Source organism: Liolophura sinensis, chromosome 2 (genome assembly GCF_032854445.1).
Source record: "Liolophura sinensis isolate JHLJ2023 chromosome 2, CUHK_Ljap_v2, whole genome shotgun sequence".
NCBI classification, from domain to species: domain Eukaryota; kingdom Metazoa; phylum Mollusca; class Polyplacophora; order Chitonida; family Chitonidae; genus Liolophura; species Liolophura sinensis.
In genome coordinates this window covers 22259675-22277631 of record NC_088296.1, presented here as the reverse complement: position 1 = coordinate 22277631, position 17957 = coordinate 22259675, and the positions used below count along the sequence as shown (strand labels likewise).

Below are 17957 nucleotides of genomic sequence, written 5' to 3'. Positions count from 1 at the left end.
GGCATAACCAAAACCCTGTCATCACAGTACCAAGCTGTCAAAATGGAGTAATGTGTGAGGCATAACCAAAATCCTGTCACCACAGTACCAAGCTGTCAAAATGGTGTAATGTGTGAGGCATAACCAAAACCCTGTCACCACAGTACCAAGCTGTCAAAATGGTGTAATGTGGGAGGCAGAACCAAAATCCTGTCACCACAGTGCCAAGCTGTCAAAATGGTGTAATGTGTGAGGCATAACCAAAACCCTGTCACCACAGTACCAAGCTGTCAAAATGGTGTAATGTGGGAGGCAGAACCAAAATCCTGTCACCACAGTGCCAAGCTGTCAAAATGGTGTAATGTGTGAGGCATAACCAAAATCCTGTCATCACAGTACCAAGCTGTCAAAATGGAGTAATGTGTGAGGCATAACCAAAACCCTGTCAGCACAGTACCAAGCTGTCAAAATGGTGTAATGTGTGAGGCATAACCAAAACCCTGTCACCACAGTACCAAGCTGTCAAAATGGTGTAATGTGTGAGGCATAACCAAAATCCTGTCACTACAGTGCCAAGCTGTCAAAATGGTGTAATGTATGAGGCATAACCAAAACCCTGTCAGCACAGTGCCAAGCTGTCAAAATGGTGTAATGTGTGAGGCATAACCAAAACCCTGTCACCACAGTACCAAGCTGTCAAAATGGTGTAATGTGTGAGGCATAACCAAAACCCTGTCACCACAGTACCAAGCTGTCAAAATGGTGTAATGTGTGAGGCATAACCAAAATCCTGTCACTACAGTACCAAGCTGTCAAAATGGTGTAATGTGTGAGGCATAACCAAAACCCTGTCAGCACAGTGCCAAGCTGTCAAAATGGTGTAATGTGTGAGGCATAACCAAAATCCTGTCACCACAGTACCAAGCTGTCAAAATGGTGTAATGTGTGAGGCATACCCAAAACCCTGTCAGCACAGTACCAAGCTGTCAAAATGACTTAATGTGTGAGGCATAATCAAAATCCTGTCACCACAGTACCAAGCTGTCAAAATGGTGTAATGTGTGAGGCATAACCAAAACCCTGTCAGCACAGTGCCAAGCTGTCAAAATGGTGTAATGTGTGAGGTATAACCAAAACCCTGTCAGCACAGTGCCAAGCTGTCAAAATGGTGTAATGTGTGAGGCATAACCAAAATCCTGTCACCACAGTAACAAGCTGTCAATATGGTGTAAGGTGTGAGGCATAACCAAAATCCTGTCACCACAGTACCAAGCTGTCAAAATGGTTTAATGTGTGAGGCATGACCAAAATCCTGTCACCACCAAGCTATCAAAATGATTTAATGTGTGAGGCATAACCAAAATCCTGTCACCACAGTAACAAGCTGTCAAAATGGTGTAATGTGTGAGGCATAACCAAAATCCTGTCACCACAGTACCAAGCTGTCAAAATGGTGTAAGGTGTGAGACATAACCAAAACCCTGTCAGCACAGTGCCAAGCTGTCAAAATGGTTTAATGTGTGAGGCACAACCAAAATCCTGTCACCACAGTATCAAGCTGTCAAAATGGTGTAATGTGTGAGGCATAACCAAAATCCTGTCACCACAGTATCAAGCTGTCAAAATGGTGTAATGTGGGAGACATAACCAAAATCCTGTCACCACAGTATCAAGCTGTCAAAATGGTGTAATGTATGAGGCATAACCAAAACCCTGTCACCACAGTACCAAGCTGTCAAAATGACTTAATGTGTGGGGTACAGCATTAAGCACAACTTTAAACACAGCCACACAATAAGACAACACATCACCAAAACATGGTCAACAAGGCATCCTACTGTCAACATAACTGTCACAAATACATGCTTTTATTGTCCCTTATTCTGTCACCAATTTACAACACTGTCAACAAGTTAAAACATCGAGTGTGAAACATAAAGCTCTAAAGCAGAAAACAGAATCAAAGCTTCTTGCCTAGCAATATCGGGTGTATTTTAAAGACATTATCAGGCTTATCGTGAGAGCTATATTTTTAAGTCTAGACTGAAGAAAATCTTTGGAAATTCTTGATAAGCCCTGCAGCACTTTGTGAAACATCATTTTCTTCGCTAAATAAACATTTTCGTTAAATAAACATATTTAGTCAGCCATTTAGTTTAAAAGTTGCCTATTTACAAAGCAAGTCAACCGTTTATAATTTACATGAATTAAACAATAAGAATCAGTGAATGGGCTAGCAAAACTGCGAAGTTCCATCTCCCAACTTTTGTCTGAAAAAAATCAACCTTGATTCTGTTTACCCACGCATTCATAAATTACGTCTTGAACACTGAGCTTGTCAGATGAGTGCACACTCGGAAATAGGAGTCAGGCATTTTTCTGAAAACACTTCTTTCAGCATGAAGAAAGTTGTAGGACCCATGCTGTCCATGTTAGACTGCAACGTACCAAGGTTACTTGGATGATAGAACATTTGTCCTCTATCACACAACATGGACAGTGTGGATCCTACCACTTTCTTCAAAGGGGGTGTTCTTTCAAAATTGTCAGTCACCTATTTTCCAGCTTACAGTGACTTTAGCTGTAACATGTACTCACATAGATGTAAGCAGAAGACCCATTAGCGTCTGGCAAAAACTGCCCAAACTCGGCAAGCAGATCTTCTTGGTTCTGGAATAGATGGGCCACTTGGGCATAGACTTGGGCCTCGGTTAATGGTTTGTTGCATGATGGGAGCAGACCCTGGAAACAACAACAACATGCATGTTACAGGACAGAGTTCTTTAAAGACCACTCGTCACTATCAGTCTTTTTTTTCTCTTTCTTCAACTGTACCAAAAAATGAAGACCTTCTACATGTACTTCATCTGAACAAATGCATAGTATTTCTTTAGAACAAACAGAGTATTTCTTTAGAACAAATGTTAAGTTTTCCATCAGAACATGTGCAAAGTATTTCATTATAAAATGGGTCAAATCCCCAAACCCAGGTTAAAATCTTGAATACTATTTTCAGAGACTGTTCAGGCCATAGAAATTGAAATTTTACAATCGTAAGATTTTCACTGAAGAGAAATGTGTCAACATTTCAGCTTTCAGTACAGTAATCAAGAACTAAGCACTAAGAAGAGATTTTATCTATTTGATTGATGTTTTACGCCGTACTCAAGTATATTTCACTTATACAGCGGTGGCTAGCTTTATGGTAGGAGGAAACCAGGCACAGCCCAGACGAAACCCACGACCATCCACAGGTTGCTGCCAGACAATCCGCAGGTTGCTGCCAAACCTTCCCACGTACGGCCGGAGGGGAAGCCAGCATCAGCTGGACTTGAACTCACAACGACCGCATTGTTGAAAGGCTCCTTGGTCATTACGCTGTGCTAGCGCCATAACCAACTGAGCCACGGAGGCCTCAAAGAGATTTTAAATTTTGCCACAAGTCAAAAAATGGCTTTATGAGCTTGGCCCATGGGAATTGCATCTTACTTCCTTCAGGTTACGCTGTTCCTTCTGGTAAGTGTGCAGGATCTCTAGGAACGATTTGTAGATCTCAGGTTGACCCTGGAACCGGTTCTAGTGGAGAAAACAGTGCCAGAGGTAAGATCACAATTATCTGGTTTTCATAAAATTGTTAACATGTAAATGCTACTTCTAAAGTACATTATATGCTGTAAAAAAAAATTCTTCTTTTGACATAAAACGTTCACTTTCACAGTATTCTAAGAAGACAGAATCATTTTCTCAAAATGTGCGGAAATATTTACAAAATGCAAGGAGTTGAAAGTTTTAGAAACAACAAAGCAATGCATTTCAAAGGCTGATTTCTCCAAACTGGCTAAAAATTTCAAGCTTAATTCAATTATTTTTACATTTTTCCACTGTTATCACTCCTACAATATCATAAAGAACCAATCTAAATTTGAGTTTCTGGGCTTTACACTTACACAATTTTTCTCTTTTTATCAAAACTTGAAATTCTGAAAAACTAAATCTGTATAAGTTAAAGAATAAAACTAATTTCTTACTTCAATTTCAGAGCCCTTTTTACCTTACCCTCTGTTTGGGAACCATGTGCCTCGAAAGATAACCCTGACAATGTGTCAAGTATATATTTATTTATTTATCTGGATGGTGTTTTACGTTGTACTCAAGAATGTATCAAATAAAACTCTGTACCTTTATCTTGTTTACATAATTAATGGCATGGTTGAATTCCACTGGCTGGCTAGCCTGCTGATGCGATTGGCTGTTGCCATGGTGAGAGGGCGAAGTTGGGACAACAGGTTCTGGATTGGCTGGCCGTGGAGCTTGATGGTATGCATGATGAGACGCTGTTGTTGTTGTTGTTGTTGTCGGGTTGACAGATGATAAACTCTGCTGTGCTGCTGTCAGAATGTGACTGGTTTTCTGTCATGAACAAGAAAAACAAAACTAAACTTGTTAAAATTATAATTTAGAAATTTTCGTTTATTCCAAATATGAGGCAGGTCCTAAATGTCGTTACAATTTCAAGTACAACAGTTCATTGTAAAGATGAAAGTCTCCCAATCTGCATAAAACTCACAAATGATGGACACTATTCTTCAAGAAATGTTTCATTGCAAAAAACATAGTCAAGACACATGATCAAAATAGGCATAACACCATCTGCATGTTGTGTAAGGGAAGATAACTCAAGTCATATGGGCAACTAAATGATTCCAGTGAGTTATCCTCCCTTACACAACATGAAGATGACGCTTTGGCTAGCTTGGTCATGGGACATAAATGAGTCTAGTTTTCCAGTTTAGACAATATAAATTCTCTCTGCATAAATCTTCAAAACTTTACAAGAACATTTTAATTAAGTGGTGAGTAAATGGAACCACGACCCATCACTTTGAGGACTTTTTCAGTAGTCAACTCAAACATAAATCATCAGGTGTATTAATACTGAACATAGTTTGATTTATGAATTTCAAGCTGGTATCCAAAGTACACAAGACTTACCGATACTGTAGCTGTGACGACAGGAGGTGCATTAGCAGCTGCGGTCTGAGCTGCAGCAGCAGCTGCATTGGCTGCACTTGCAGCTGCGATGGCCTGGATGGACATGATCTGCTGACCAGGCTGATGCACGCTGATCTGGTCGTTAGCCTGCACCTCAATCTTGTACCCCGGGGGCAGGAAGGTGTTAAACCCCACGATCAGGTCGGGATGACCCTTGAACAGGTTGGACACTCGGTTAATCACCCCTGGGGTATCGATTCTGAAAGGAACAGGAAGGATATTTCACTTTTCATGAAACTATTTTTTTTTATCCGACTGTGACCAAGTTCCAGACTATATTGATCAACCCAGAAGGCAAGTTTCAAAAGACTGTAAACGAAACCTTATTGAAATCAGACTCCGTGAGCTAGACTGATTGCAGTTAAATCCCACAGTCAAGAATTGTCTACCTGTATCACAACCCATCTGGTTTACGGGTGGAACGAATACCCTGAGTAAATCACCAATCTTCGCCCTACATGATTTAATAGTTCACCACAAAAATGCACTTTTACAGGAAAATATATTTTCACAAAATATTCTATTTGGTGCTGAAACGTATAATTTTCCAGTAGAATATCATCAAATATAGAATATGTTCAAAGCAAACCTCAAAACACCTTTCTATAGCCAATTCTATTTCCCTGATTCTGAACTCTCAGAACCAGGGAAAATGGGCAAGATAGTCATGAATGAAATTAATGGTTGTTTATTTATTTGACTGGTGTTTTACGCTGTACTCAAGAATATTTCACTTACACGATGGCGGCCAGCATTATGGTGGATGGAAACCAGGAAGAATCCGGGGGAAACCCACGACCATCCCCAGCTTGCTGCCAGACCTTCCCACAAACGACAGGAGAGAATCCAGCATGAGTTGGACTTGAACTCACAGCGACTGCATTGGTGAGAGACTCCTGGGTCATTACGATGCACTGAGTCATAAACAACTGAGCCATGGAGGCCCCTAAATTTCTGGTCATTTAAGGTATAACACAACTGAAACAGCAAAAGCTGGATATTTTCTGTGCAAGAGTTTAGTTCAGCACCTTTTTTTGTGAATCAAGTCTAGTTTGTAAACCTGAATTTTATTCTTTTCATAAGACTCACGTTTGTGATTTGAACTCCTTCATGATGTCCAGAAAGTCATTGTACACTTGCGGCTGGTTACCAAACTGGAGTTTAACCTGATCCAAGTAAGACAGGGCATCCTCGACCTTTAACCTCTGGAACTGCTGCTGTTGCTGCTGACCTGGGACAGACACATTGGCAGCCCCCTGCTGGAGAAGGGGAGATAAATCAAAAAATATACATATTTTGTGTTAATGTACTCAGGACAAATGAGTAATTTTGCCATTTTAAGCAAAATGTCTTGAGACAGTAAATCAAGACATAACTGGTATGAGATCTGCATTAATTACATTTTGTGATTAAAATCGGCAAAAGTGGTAACTTTACTCTCTGTTTGGCAAACAGTGAAATGTCACACGTACATGTGGCTTTCTTTTGCATAACCTTTACATTCATTAACAACAACAAATATGTTCTGAAAACAGCATACCAAGTATCCATGCAGATTTTGGCTCTTTAAGTAGAAGTTTGTGACATGCTGATTTTGAATAATTTGTAAATGCAATTTTACAACAAACATACAAGTATGTCGTACATATTATAAAAAAGTTTAACTTCTTTTAACAAAAAATAAATCATCCTTAACTTAAGCTAGAGCTTGTGAACATTGATACAAAATATGAAATCTTTTTCCACTTTTCTGCCTCTGATCACATTTTATTTCTTCCCACATGGTGGAATATTTCATCAATGAAAGTGAGAAACCCAAGCATTAAAGCACATGTTGAAGAAACTTGAAACTGAGAAAAAAGCACTACATTAAACAAGTTTCAATCTAGAATGTGATTTTCTTTCAATTTCATTTTAAAATTGGATCTTTATTCCCTAATCATCAAGCTTATTTGCATTTTTACACCAAACAAGGCTAAACGCAAAAAACCAACAAAAACAACAACCTAAAAACATGTCAATATTACATGTATATGCAAGAGCATGGTCCAGAATGTTCAGGCCAGAACATTTATAGCTTAAAGTATTACATGTTTCACTGGACAAAACAGAAACCTGAAGAAATAGAGCGCAACAAGCTTAATACATTGTAGACACCGACGATACAATAACATAACGACAGCGGACAAACCTTGGAGAAATTTGCACCAGATTTGGAGCTAGCATATTGTCCAGTCTGCAAACAATGTGAACTATTCAATTTATCCCTGAAATTACTAATAGCAGTATTCTAATGGCAGTTATGGGAGTGAGATATTCTTGATTACGAATAATTTATGAATATCTTAACACCACATCTGTAATTTTCCAGCCATATCATGGCGACAAATAAATATGCAAACATGTTGTATGACCTTATCTATGAAATATACAACATGTGAAATCCAATGCATCACAAACAAGTGATGTTTATGACCAGTTAAGGGCCTCCATGGAGCCTCTCACCAATGTGGTCACTGGGAGTTCAAGTCCAGCTTATGCTGGCTTCCTCTCCCGCCGTACGTGGGGAGGTCTATCAGCAAACTGCGGATGTTCATGGGTTTACCCCGGGCTCTGCTCGCTTTCCACCCACCATAATGCTGGCCGCCGTCGTATAAGTGACATATTCTTGAGTATAGCGTAAAACATGACTGGTTAAACTTTGCTTCTTAATAAAATTTTGAATTTCATAATCAGCTAGAGTTCAAATCCTGGCTGGTGCAATCTGTTTATGTGTGCGAAGGCTGGTTCTTCCGCATTCTAGGAAATATAATCCAACAACATACTTATAAAGAGCATTCTGAAAGTACTGAGAAACCAAGTTGGTTACATGTCGCCCACCAATTTTCATCAGTGTGATCAAAATTAAAGCACAGAATAGCTTTCTTCAAAGCAAGAGGCCAAGTCCACAAAAGAAAAATGAATGAATGAATGCTTGGGGTTAAACCTTGTACTTAACAATTTTTCAGCCATATAACAACAAGGAGTCATTAGGTGTGTGTACACAGTGTGCTTTCTCGTGGCAGGGTGAATACACTGAAGTATCATGCCGAACACATCGGACATGACACCTCACCCAGTCACATTATAATGAGTGCTGAGAGCCAAGCGAGGCAGCAGTAAGTATCATTTTTAAAGTCTTTGGTATGGCCTGACCCGGGTTTGATCGCGGGGTCTCCTGACTTCGATGCAGACGCTCTACCCATTAGGCCGTTGAAGCAGTGGCACACCACAGAAGAAAAACACCTAATACTTTTGGAAAAAGATGAAACACCCCAAAACACGCACTTAACCTCTAATTCAGAATGTATGAAATTTCAATTCAGAAAGAAAACCCAGAAAGAAAAAATTAAAAAAAAAACAAGAAGATAATAATTTTAATAACGAATACATACCGGTGTGGTGAGTGGCAAGGGCACTGCTACTGGCCCTGTCCCGGGTCCAGCAGGAGGGCCTGTGGTTGGTGCTGAAGATGCCGGGGGTGGGGCAGCCACCTGAGTGGGTGGAGGAGCCTGTGGCATGGGCTGGGCCAGTGGTTGACTCATGTGGCTTGGACTTTGCACAGTGGCTGGTCCCTGTAGTGGAGGGTTATGATGGATGGTTGGGGGCGGGGCATGGTGAGCTGGAGTGGGCTGGGCCACAGGTCTGTGACAGAGAAATGGACAGTGCTCTTTTGATCCACCAATATGAAAACATGTAGCATAATGCAAAACCATAGGTGCTCAGAATAAACAGAGAAGTCACAGAGCAAAATGAAACCAGTGGTACCAGCTTGTTGATGGATATGGTAAAATGATAAACTTGGAGCTAAAGCACAATTCTTTGTCCTAAATTTTATTAAGCTGACAGTTTTTGTCAAGCTGTCTGAGAGAAGTTTAGCAAAGTTACACTGTATCTTCAGTAAAACCGATTGACTGACAGTAAGGGTACAAGTTAGAGATTCCCCATAAAAAACTAACTGTATATGAACAATTCTGATTGCGTTCTCCACTTTGTATCACCTTTTTTTTCTTTACGTTTCCACAACTGTAATTTTCACGAACATTTCCATACTCGACACAATCAGAATGTCACCCTCATTATTTGTGAATGCCATTTGTTTTAAGAGCAGTGCCAGGAATTCTCCTAACAACCTAACACAAAAAGCCCATCAGCTTCGATTGTGATGTTTCCACATTAACAGGACAGAGATCAAGTGCTGATTGGCTGCTGTGAGAAAATGGCAAACCCATACACCAACTGGAGTGCACACCACTTCGATCTACATTTACAATACCTAAAATTTGGTCTAAGCCAACAAATAGGAAAACAAAGGCTTCACCCAAATTTTGGGTGATGTAGATTTAACTGGTTTGTACTCAAATCAGTCCAAAGTTGTGAAGACTTTGCATGTGACCTCACATATCCAGGTTCAGCCAATCAGATAATAGCATCAATTCTGTACAGATCAAGAACTAACTAACAGTGAATGATAATCGAACTTCTCACTCACATAAATCTACTGAGTACTCACGGATAGCCTTGCATGGGATACGGTATATGACTGCTGCTGCTGATAGCATCACTGAGCTCTCCGAACCTCTGACTGCTCCCGCTAACGCCCCCTGCCCCTCCCCCAGGGAGGCTGTTAGTGCCCCCTATTGGTGGACCAGGGCGGTATGCCTCACTAGGGGTAAGTCTTCTGGGTGGCTGCAGAGAGAGACACCATGTACAGGGGTAATGGGAGGTGGCATAGTTTTTTTGCCCTGCGAGGCGGCGTTAGTCTAATGCAGGACCTTGAGCCATTGTTAGGTCAAAGATATATGGTAGAAGGATGTTGAAATGTATCAGTTTCAATTATAACATTGTGCTGTCTATACCTTTGATCTAAATTATTCACAGGGTTCGCATAGATTATGTGACCTCTAATTTAAGAATTTTTTAAGAACTTTTTCAAGAAGTACCCAACCCAGTCCAAATTCAAGAGCCCTCTATCATAACATTCCAGCTAGATACTTATTAAACATGTATAGTACAGTATCATTGTAACTTTCCTTCCCATTTGGCTGGCTTAACATCGTGAACGAAGCCATCCTCAGCATATGATATCACAACAGCTAACAGAAAATGGAAGTCGTGCCAGTTGCTTAAACCACCTCTTCCCAGGCTGATACAACTGAACGAAAGCTGTTATCTGGTGCTGTGATGCTACAAAGTATTGATATAATTTGTTCTACTGAACTTGAACTCAATGCCATTATGCACGAAGTGCCATAACCAGCTTCCTGCTCTCACCGGATTATGTTGAGGCCCACAGCTTTATTTTATTAATTGGGTCAATGCATCTGCGCTGTCAACAAACCACAACGCCTACAAACCACCTATTAACTTCCATATTGGCTACGCAAACAATAACACCTGAGAAGGCTCCAGTGTTAAAACATTTCTAATCAGTCCTACGCATCGGGGGAAGGGGGCAGAGGAGAGACAAATCAGCAGCTAAGTTTTGGTTATTAAAGAAAGTAGGGCTTACTATTTCACTTTCAGAGCCACATTTTTCCGTCGTGAGCATGCGCACTCATTATGAACAAAATGCGGTAGCTTGCGACATTCGTCATGTATTGTTCTCTAGTTCAGCTAGCGGTAGGCAGAGGAAGGTGACAATTAATTTGAATTGAATTTAAACTTTCACTATTTGACAACATTCCATGTTGGCATCCCCTCACATCAGGAATTGTATCATTTCACCCCGAGGACCAAACCATTTTATCAGATGGGTGGTGAGCGCACATTTAAGGATTTCGTTTCATGCTGACATGCAGTTCAACTTTGAAATCATTTTATTGGATTCTCATTAAATTCAAGACTTTTAAAGAACTGTCAAAATAATATAAAAAATTCAAGACAATTCCAGGGGCCTGAATTTTCCAAATGTATTTAATGACTTTCAAGAACTGTCAAGAACCTGTGTGAACCCTGTCACCAGACACCCATAGCAGCAACATTATGTCTTAATTTGACATCAATAAAATGACATCAAGATCAGGGGTAGAATTTAAGCAGAACGTCTAACTGGCCAGCAGGACCAGTATTCTCAGAGTTCTACTAGTCCGATTCCTAATTTTGCATTTACAAATTACATGAGCTCATGTAAAGAACTGTACTTCAGCTGAGGTTTCATCCTGGGTATCTAACTGCCACTAAACACCCATAGCAGCAACATTATTTCTTAATTTGACATCAATACGATGACATCAAGGTCCTGTTGCCGGGCAAGTGACAAGTCCTCATTGATACTGCTGACGTCGCTCAGGCCATCATCGAAAAAAGCTTCGTTGGCTTGTTCGTAAAACACAAAATGAAATTGGTGCTGTTTGAAATAAATATCCCTAACCAACACAAACAATGACAAAATGGAATAAAATAAACTGAAAAGCCACATTTTATTTTGAGCAATGTTAATAATTTTTTTTTTCACGATAATCCTCTTTTTCCCAGGACTTCCAATCACATAAGCATGTCTGTAACAGGAACAAATGCTGGGACATACCAACATTTCATACAGATTAGACGATCTTTCTCCATTATATTTCTATACGCACATCAAACATTGTAAAAAAAAAAAAGATTCATTCATTACTTGCAAATAAGTGGGACAAAGTCAATGAGACAGACCACAAATTTAAATCAAGCAGTGTTGCAGTCAACACGTTTATCTACACAGAAAACTTTGAAATTATTTACAGGTGTGTGAAACAAAAGCTTCAAGCAAAATTCGGGGAACACATCTATGACAGTGTTCCATGGAATCAGGTGTTATAATGAAGCTTGTTATAATAAAGGACAGGTGTACTTCCTGATGTCATCTTACCTGCTGATCCTCTATGCGCCGTTGCATGGTAAGCCTAGACCAGGGAACATGGGTTGTGTTGTTCAGTTAGCAAGAGTTATCTACCTTGACAGCCACAGAAGAACACCTGTAAATGGGAGGCACATCTTAATTTGTTTGCTTGCTTGGGGTATAAACATTGCTTTCAACATCAATTCAATCAATTCAACACAATTAGTCACATCACAGAAGTGTCTCCAATTTCCGTGAATCGTTACAAATGACTCCATATTAGCAGGGTTACATCAATAGAGCCAAAATTCGAGCACAACAAGGACTTCTTTCACAAAGCAATCACGAACTGTATCAGGCATAACTTGAAGAACACCATGCAGTGAAGAAATACACGACTCAGGTAAATGCGCTTGACGCAGCGTTGCACCCAGACATCAGACCAACCAGCACTTCGAACTGCAGAACCACCTACACTCAGCACGAAGCAAGACTGACAAATACTACGTACTCCATTCATCCCAAATACATTGTGGAAGAAAACATTTACAACAATGCATTCCCACATGGAAAGCTAAAATTCACAAGGTAAAAGCATTCAGTCATCATGATGGAAGTAGAAATGTCATGATAATTACCCAATTATCCAACAGAGTTAACATCTCAGTGCTTTCTTGATGTCATTAAAATGACATTCAGCATGTGACATGTTCAACATCTCATTTAGTCGATAGGTCAGAGGGGGAAAATATTAAAATTTGCTTTGGGGCTAACTGTCTAGGGGCCAACTTCACAAGACCAGGAACCACAATTTTGTCCTCTTTTGTTACAATATGTGATTGAACACGACTGATCCTTGAATAAACAGTGAGGGTGGTTATCAAACTCAATACACAGAAGATAATATACAGTGCATGTCAATGATTTGAACTTGTTTGCATAGTAGTAATACTCTTTAAACATTCCTTGTGAGTTCAAGTCCAGCTCATGCTGGCTTCCTTTCCGGCCGTACATGGGAAGGTCTGTCAGCAAATTGTAGATGGTCGTGGGTTTCCTCCCACCATAATGCTGGCCGCCGCCGTCATATAAGTGAAATATTCTTGAGAACGGCGTAAAACACCATTCAAATAAACAAATAAATAAATTTAAACATTCTTTACACTATCCACAGTGGAGTATTTATTTTGTTGAAATCAGCATGAAAATAACAGGTGCTACTACGTGCGTTGCTGCTGTACTTCACACAGAAGGACGGAAATCAGTATAACGTACTCAACCACTGAATGTTGGAAAATGGTGGAGATATTTGAATTACTCACTGAAAAGAGTGAATATTTTGTTAAGCTATTCTTGATCATGAGATTTGGCAACATATCAGTTTTATCCCGACAGGTGGTTGGAAGCCCGTCGAGTCCAGTTTTCAAACTCGCAGTAAACGACAAATACCTTCTATAAAAGCAATTCTATCACCACCCTGCTAGTTTTTGTTTTAACTGTAGTGAATATCAAGGAAAATGAAATCAATTTTCACTTCATTCACACTGCCCAGTGCGATGAAAAAGTTGAAAGCCACGTGCCAAAATGAAACTATCTTTAACACTCTTTTTGTTTAGGAGGTTCACATGGTATTGGGTAAGCGGGATTCATTGGTACCACATGGATTCAAAAACTCAAAAAACTCAGTCTCTCTGCTGCCCAGGATTCAAATGTGCATGTCATACTAGCATGTCTTTCACTAGCGACTATCAGACAAATGTGACAGAGATTAACGTCGGGCAGTTGATAGGGGCTCAGACACAATATGCCCAACTTAACATCTACAGTTTATACTGGGTTTGCTCTGTAGTTGTAACTATAAACCCACACTTGGGCAAGTTTTATATCCTTGCTTGAATTTCATAAAAAAAAAACAAACATTGTTCAGACTTTCCTCGCCAGAATAGCAACCCACACATCACCAGGTACTCACAAAAATGGTTCATACGGTTGTCATTGGCAATCGCTTATTTTCCCCTGTAGGTGTTTTAGGGCATACTGAAAAACATTTCACTTTTATGACCCGAGCCTTCAATATGGTTCAGGATTCAATATCTTATTACACTCACTCACAACAAGCAAATCTGCATGTACCGCTTCTACAAGCACATCTGTCATTTATCTATTTGAGATATTTGATTATACAAAACGGCAATAATGTAAATTCAATTAATTACTGAGGAAGCAGGAATATCGAACACAAGAAAAAAGAAGAAGTGATCCAGAGTACCTAAGTACAAGAAGATGGTCGTGGGTTTCCTCCTTGCTCTGCCCGGTTTCCTCCCACCATAATGCTGGCTGCCGTCAAACAAGTGAAATATTCTTGAGTACGGCGTAAAACACCAATTTTACCACAACATTGTTCTCTCGTGGTGCAGCTTGACTCCTCTTCCTTGTCTTCATACATGTACATACTCTTTACTTAAACAGTACATCCAGGGTCAATCCTGGGTAAAGTCACACTTGAGGCCTTAAAGGAGGAAGTTGTAACTCCCTCGCTCCGCGTTCTGTATGAAGGGGATAGTGCAACAACTGGTTGACCCGTATCAGTATAATGGCTCGGGCAGTGCAGCTTACTTGCCTTTGGTAAGGCGTCTAAGTGAAATCCAGCTTGCAAAAGGGACGCGCTTTTCATACACTCTAAAGATTCCTTCGTTGTCATATGACTGAAAAATTGTAAAGAATAGCTTTAAACCCCAAGCACGCACTCACTCACTCACTCTTTACTTAAAAGGACTAATGTCTACCCAGTCCATTTAAACAAGACTTACTGTACTCCTTCAGCCTTTTCGCATGTTTGAAAGGTGTTTATTCAAACTTATGCAGAAGGAATTTTTCTGTGTTGACTGATAAAATTATACCTTTGTGAAGCCCTGAAACTGGCCACTCCAACCAATGCAGTTTTTTTAAAAACAAATTAAAAATGTGTAAAAATTACACTGAAAGTTGCTCTTTTGCATGTAAAAAGGTTGAGGAATTAGGGTAACATAAATTTCATGGTTTCAAACCATTGTCACACATATGCTAGCAATAGTGACTACCATTCCAAATAAGCAACCAATCAGAGCATATCTGTATCAGTTATCAGTTTAAGTTAGTTTGCCTGCTTTCAGAATCACTGACATCTATGTACTACTTCATACTACTGTGATGTGCTGCTTCACCAATGCCAGCTACATAATTCCTTTAAGGCAGGCTTACATAAACTGACATGTGAGGACCACTAGCCATCCTTTGCCAGACAACTTATGCACTGATTATCACATTCTTTCTGTACTAAGGTACCCTGGGTCACTTACACAAAACTTTCCAAGTCACATTTCTTGTAACTTCTTTCGTAAAAGACGTTGTCTGGGTTATAATGCCATAAGGCAATGTCATTTACGAGAAAAGTTACAAAAAAATGATTTACAAAGTTTTGTGAAAGTGGCCCCCTAGCAGCAAAGTCTGCAGCATATACAATACCTAAATCCATACAGCAACAGTCCGTAAGTAGACACATTTGTGCACTTTTTGTAACAACTGGTACCAACCTCTGAAGGGTAATTCCCCAGAAAATCTCAGAAACTCCAAGAGGTCTGTTTCGAGAAAAATTGCTGCATGACAACATGTGTCTGTGACTGACCTCATGGTACGTCAGTCATGTGGTGAAATAGACATCTAAAAAATACCTCACAACCTTGCTTAAGTATGCCAAGATAGAGAAGAACAGAGCAAGCAACAGTGGATAACGATGTTGTTTTGGAAATTTATTCTCCCATGGCACAAATGAGAGATATCTTCGAATTATCTCTACAGTACCCCATGGAATGCGGTGAAAATTGTTCAGAAAAAAGCAACGCTATAGGCACATGTAAGTTATCTGATTTTAGCCCATGAAAAGTAGGTTTTGCCATGCATTTCATTCCTCCGACTTACTCATCCGAAGGCTATGCTAAAACACACAAATTTTACTGTGGTCGTCATCTCTGCTGACCCACTAATAATAAAAGAACACAGTTGATTTTATGGCTACACTTTTTCTCCAAAACTATCGACAAGACTGAACAAAATTTTTCCCAAAATCTGAAGAACAATCTCAGACTAATAATACATGAAGACTGAGCCATAAAACAGTTTCCTACATACAAATTCTATTTTGACTCTAAGCTACTCATAAAGCCCACAAATATAAGTTCACAGAAAATATTTTATGACAATAAAACATAACCAAATGTGTTCTTGTTTTTTTTTTTACGTCAGCTTTGTTATTACCTGTGTTACTACCATGACTGCTATCCAATCACTGTTTATGGTGTCATATTTAGCCTCTGGAATTACTACACATATTTGGCTCCTTTATTCACTGATGATCTTTTAGCAGTTGTGCGTTCAGTCCTGTTCTTCATTTTGGCAAGCTTCCAACTCCTCTCGATTCGTACATACACAGCAAGCGAGCCATAATAACCTTATCAACAAAAGAATACAGCTTCCAGGTTGGCTTCAGAGAAGGTAAAATATGCTAAATGTCTGCGCCCAACAGTTTCCAACCAGTAAAATGGCTACCAAGTCAACGAACACGACTGTACTGTAAAAATAAAAGCCTACGACCCCTTCACATATGGACTATTCCGCAGCGGGACAGTTTGGGGCAGCCCAACTTAACGGATGTGAAAGGTTGCACGACGTCAAAACGTCAACTTTCTCTTGGGCTAAATTAAAATGTTTCACAGCATTTTGATCAATTCTGAACGTAAATAATACAAAAAAATTCACAACCAATAGAGAAATAATTCTCTTCGGCAACACGGAGAAGCACAGAAGCCACATATAATCAGGCAAGCCGCAACCTCCCACCCCTGACCCAGCTTAAACATGAGCTCGCCCAGCATACACAAAAATTTCTTCCCGCAACTACAACCATGTTCAATTTCGCAGAATTTCTCCGCAAAAATAAGAACTCGTTCCTGGCCCATGCAAATATTTATCCTTGTCACCGTGTAGCCCAATAAATAAATTTTCATATTTTAACAATTCCACAAAATTTCATGAAGGTTACTAAGGCAAACTTTGAAGTATTCTCAACCCTCCAAACCGAACAGACATGTAACATGGCAGCTGAGTTAGTCAGCGCGGAAAAGACTAAGACCAGAAAAGTCTCCCTTGAGTCTAACCAAATTCTGCTTTATCTGTGATCTCAGATTTCTGCAAAAACATCACGAATTACTGTCCGAAAAATGAAGTATCGCTTCCAGGGCAAGTCCGGGAGCCAAGCTAAGTGTTAACGTCAAAAATCAACGACCAAAAACCACAGAAGGCTGGGGAACGAGCAGACAGAAAAGTGGGCGAGTCTATCTGCATAACCCTTCCACGTCTTGACTTTGACAGTCTTGTCTTATGCTGTCCAGCACTAAAAGCATTCAAATCGTGTTTCAAAAGCAACACAGTGCCTTGGAAATCACGGTGAATCTTACCGACCTGTCCTTACATCCACACCAGAGCCAGGCAGAAGAAAGGATTTTCTGTGTTAGGGCAGCATTTTGGGCATAGGTTGTACCCAAGGTAAACATACAGGATTGCTAATCATCCTCTTGAAATCTATTTCGGGGCTAAATTTTGTACAGATTCTAAAATCAAGATTCACTAGATATTCATAAAACCGGTAACACTTACCTGACTTAATTAGAATGAACGATGACCAGGATTTTTCCGGATTATGTCGAGGGGTGCCAGATAGGAAACCCCCATTCAACATCAGCTAGTTGAACATGGAACTCCCCTACGTCATTTGGTCTCGACCAATCAAAACACGTGTTTCATTTGAACATGGCGCGGCAAACCCTGTAAACAAAAAGCAGTCTCACGATGACTTGTCAGCTGTTGATTTCATTCATTTTATATTCCTGGTACAAAGTTGTCCAGGGCGAAAACTTCGTCAAACATGTTATGAAGAGATGAAAAATACCAAGTTTGAGCCACAGTTTTATTCTTTTTGCTCTTATTTTAAGAAAGGAGCCTACATGTATGGTGATATTTAATTGTAGCCACCTCT

General features: G+C 39.9%; 1 protein-coding gene across 4 annotated transcripts in view; it reads right to left on the bottom strand.

Moving 5' to 3' along the window:
• The window catches only part of LOC135462786 (paired amphipathic helix protein Sin3b-like), a 35165-nt gene extending 17506 nt beyond the window's left edge, over positions 1 to 17659 (bottom strand). For all 4 annotated transcript variants that reach the window (XM_064740042.1, XM_064740041.1, XM_064740043.1 and 1 more), the window contains exons 1-9: positions 17579 to 17659; positions 11921 to 12026; positions 9584 to 9759; positions 8466 to 8715; positions 6121 to 6290; positions 4972 to 5230; positions 4159 to 4389; positions 3469 to 3555; positions 2578 to 2721 (exon numbers count right to left, since the gene is read on the bottom strand). In XM_064740042.1, coding sequence (XP_064596112.1) covers positions 2578 to 2721; positions 3469 to 3555; positions 4159 to 4389; positions 4972 to 5230; positions 6121 to 6290; positions 8466 to 8715; positions 9584 to 9759; positions 11921 to 11947 — 1344 coding nt within the window. In that variant the 5' untranslated portion in view covers positions 11948 to 12026; positions 17579 to 17659. The remainder of the gene's footprint in view (positions 1 to 2577; positions 2722 to 3468; positions 3556 to 4158; positions 4390 to 4971; positions 5231 to 6120; positions 6291 to 8465; positions 8716 to 9583; positions 9760 to 11920; positions 12027 to 17578) is intronic.
• Positions 17660 to 17957: the final 298 nt, after the last annotated feature.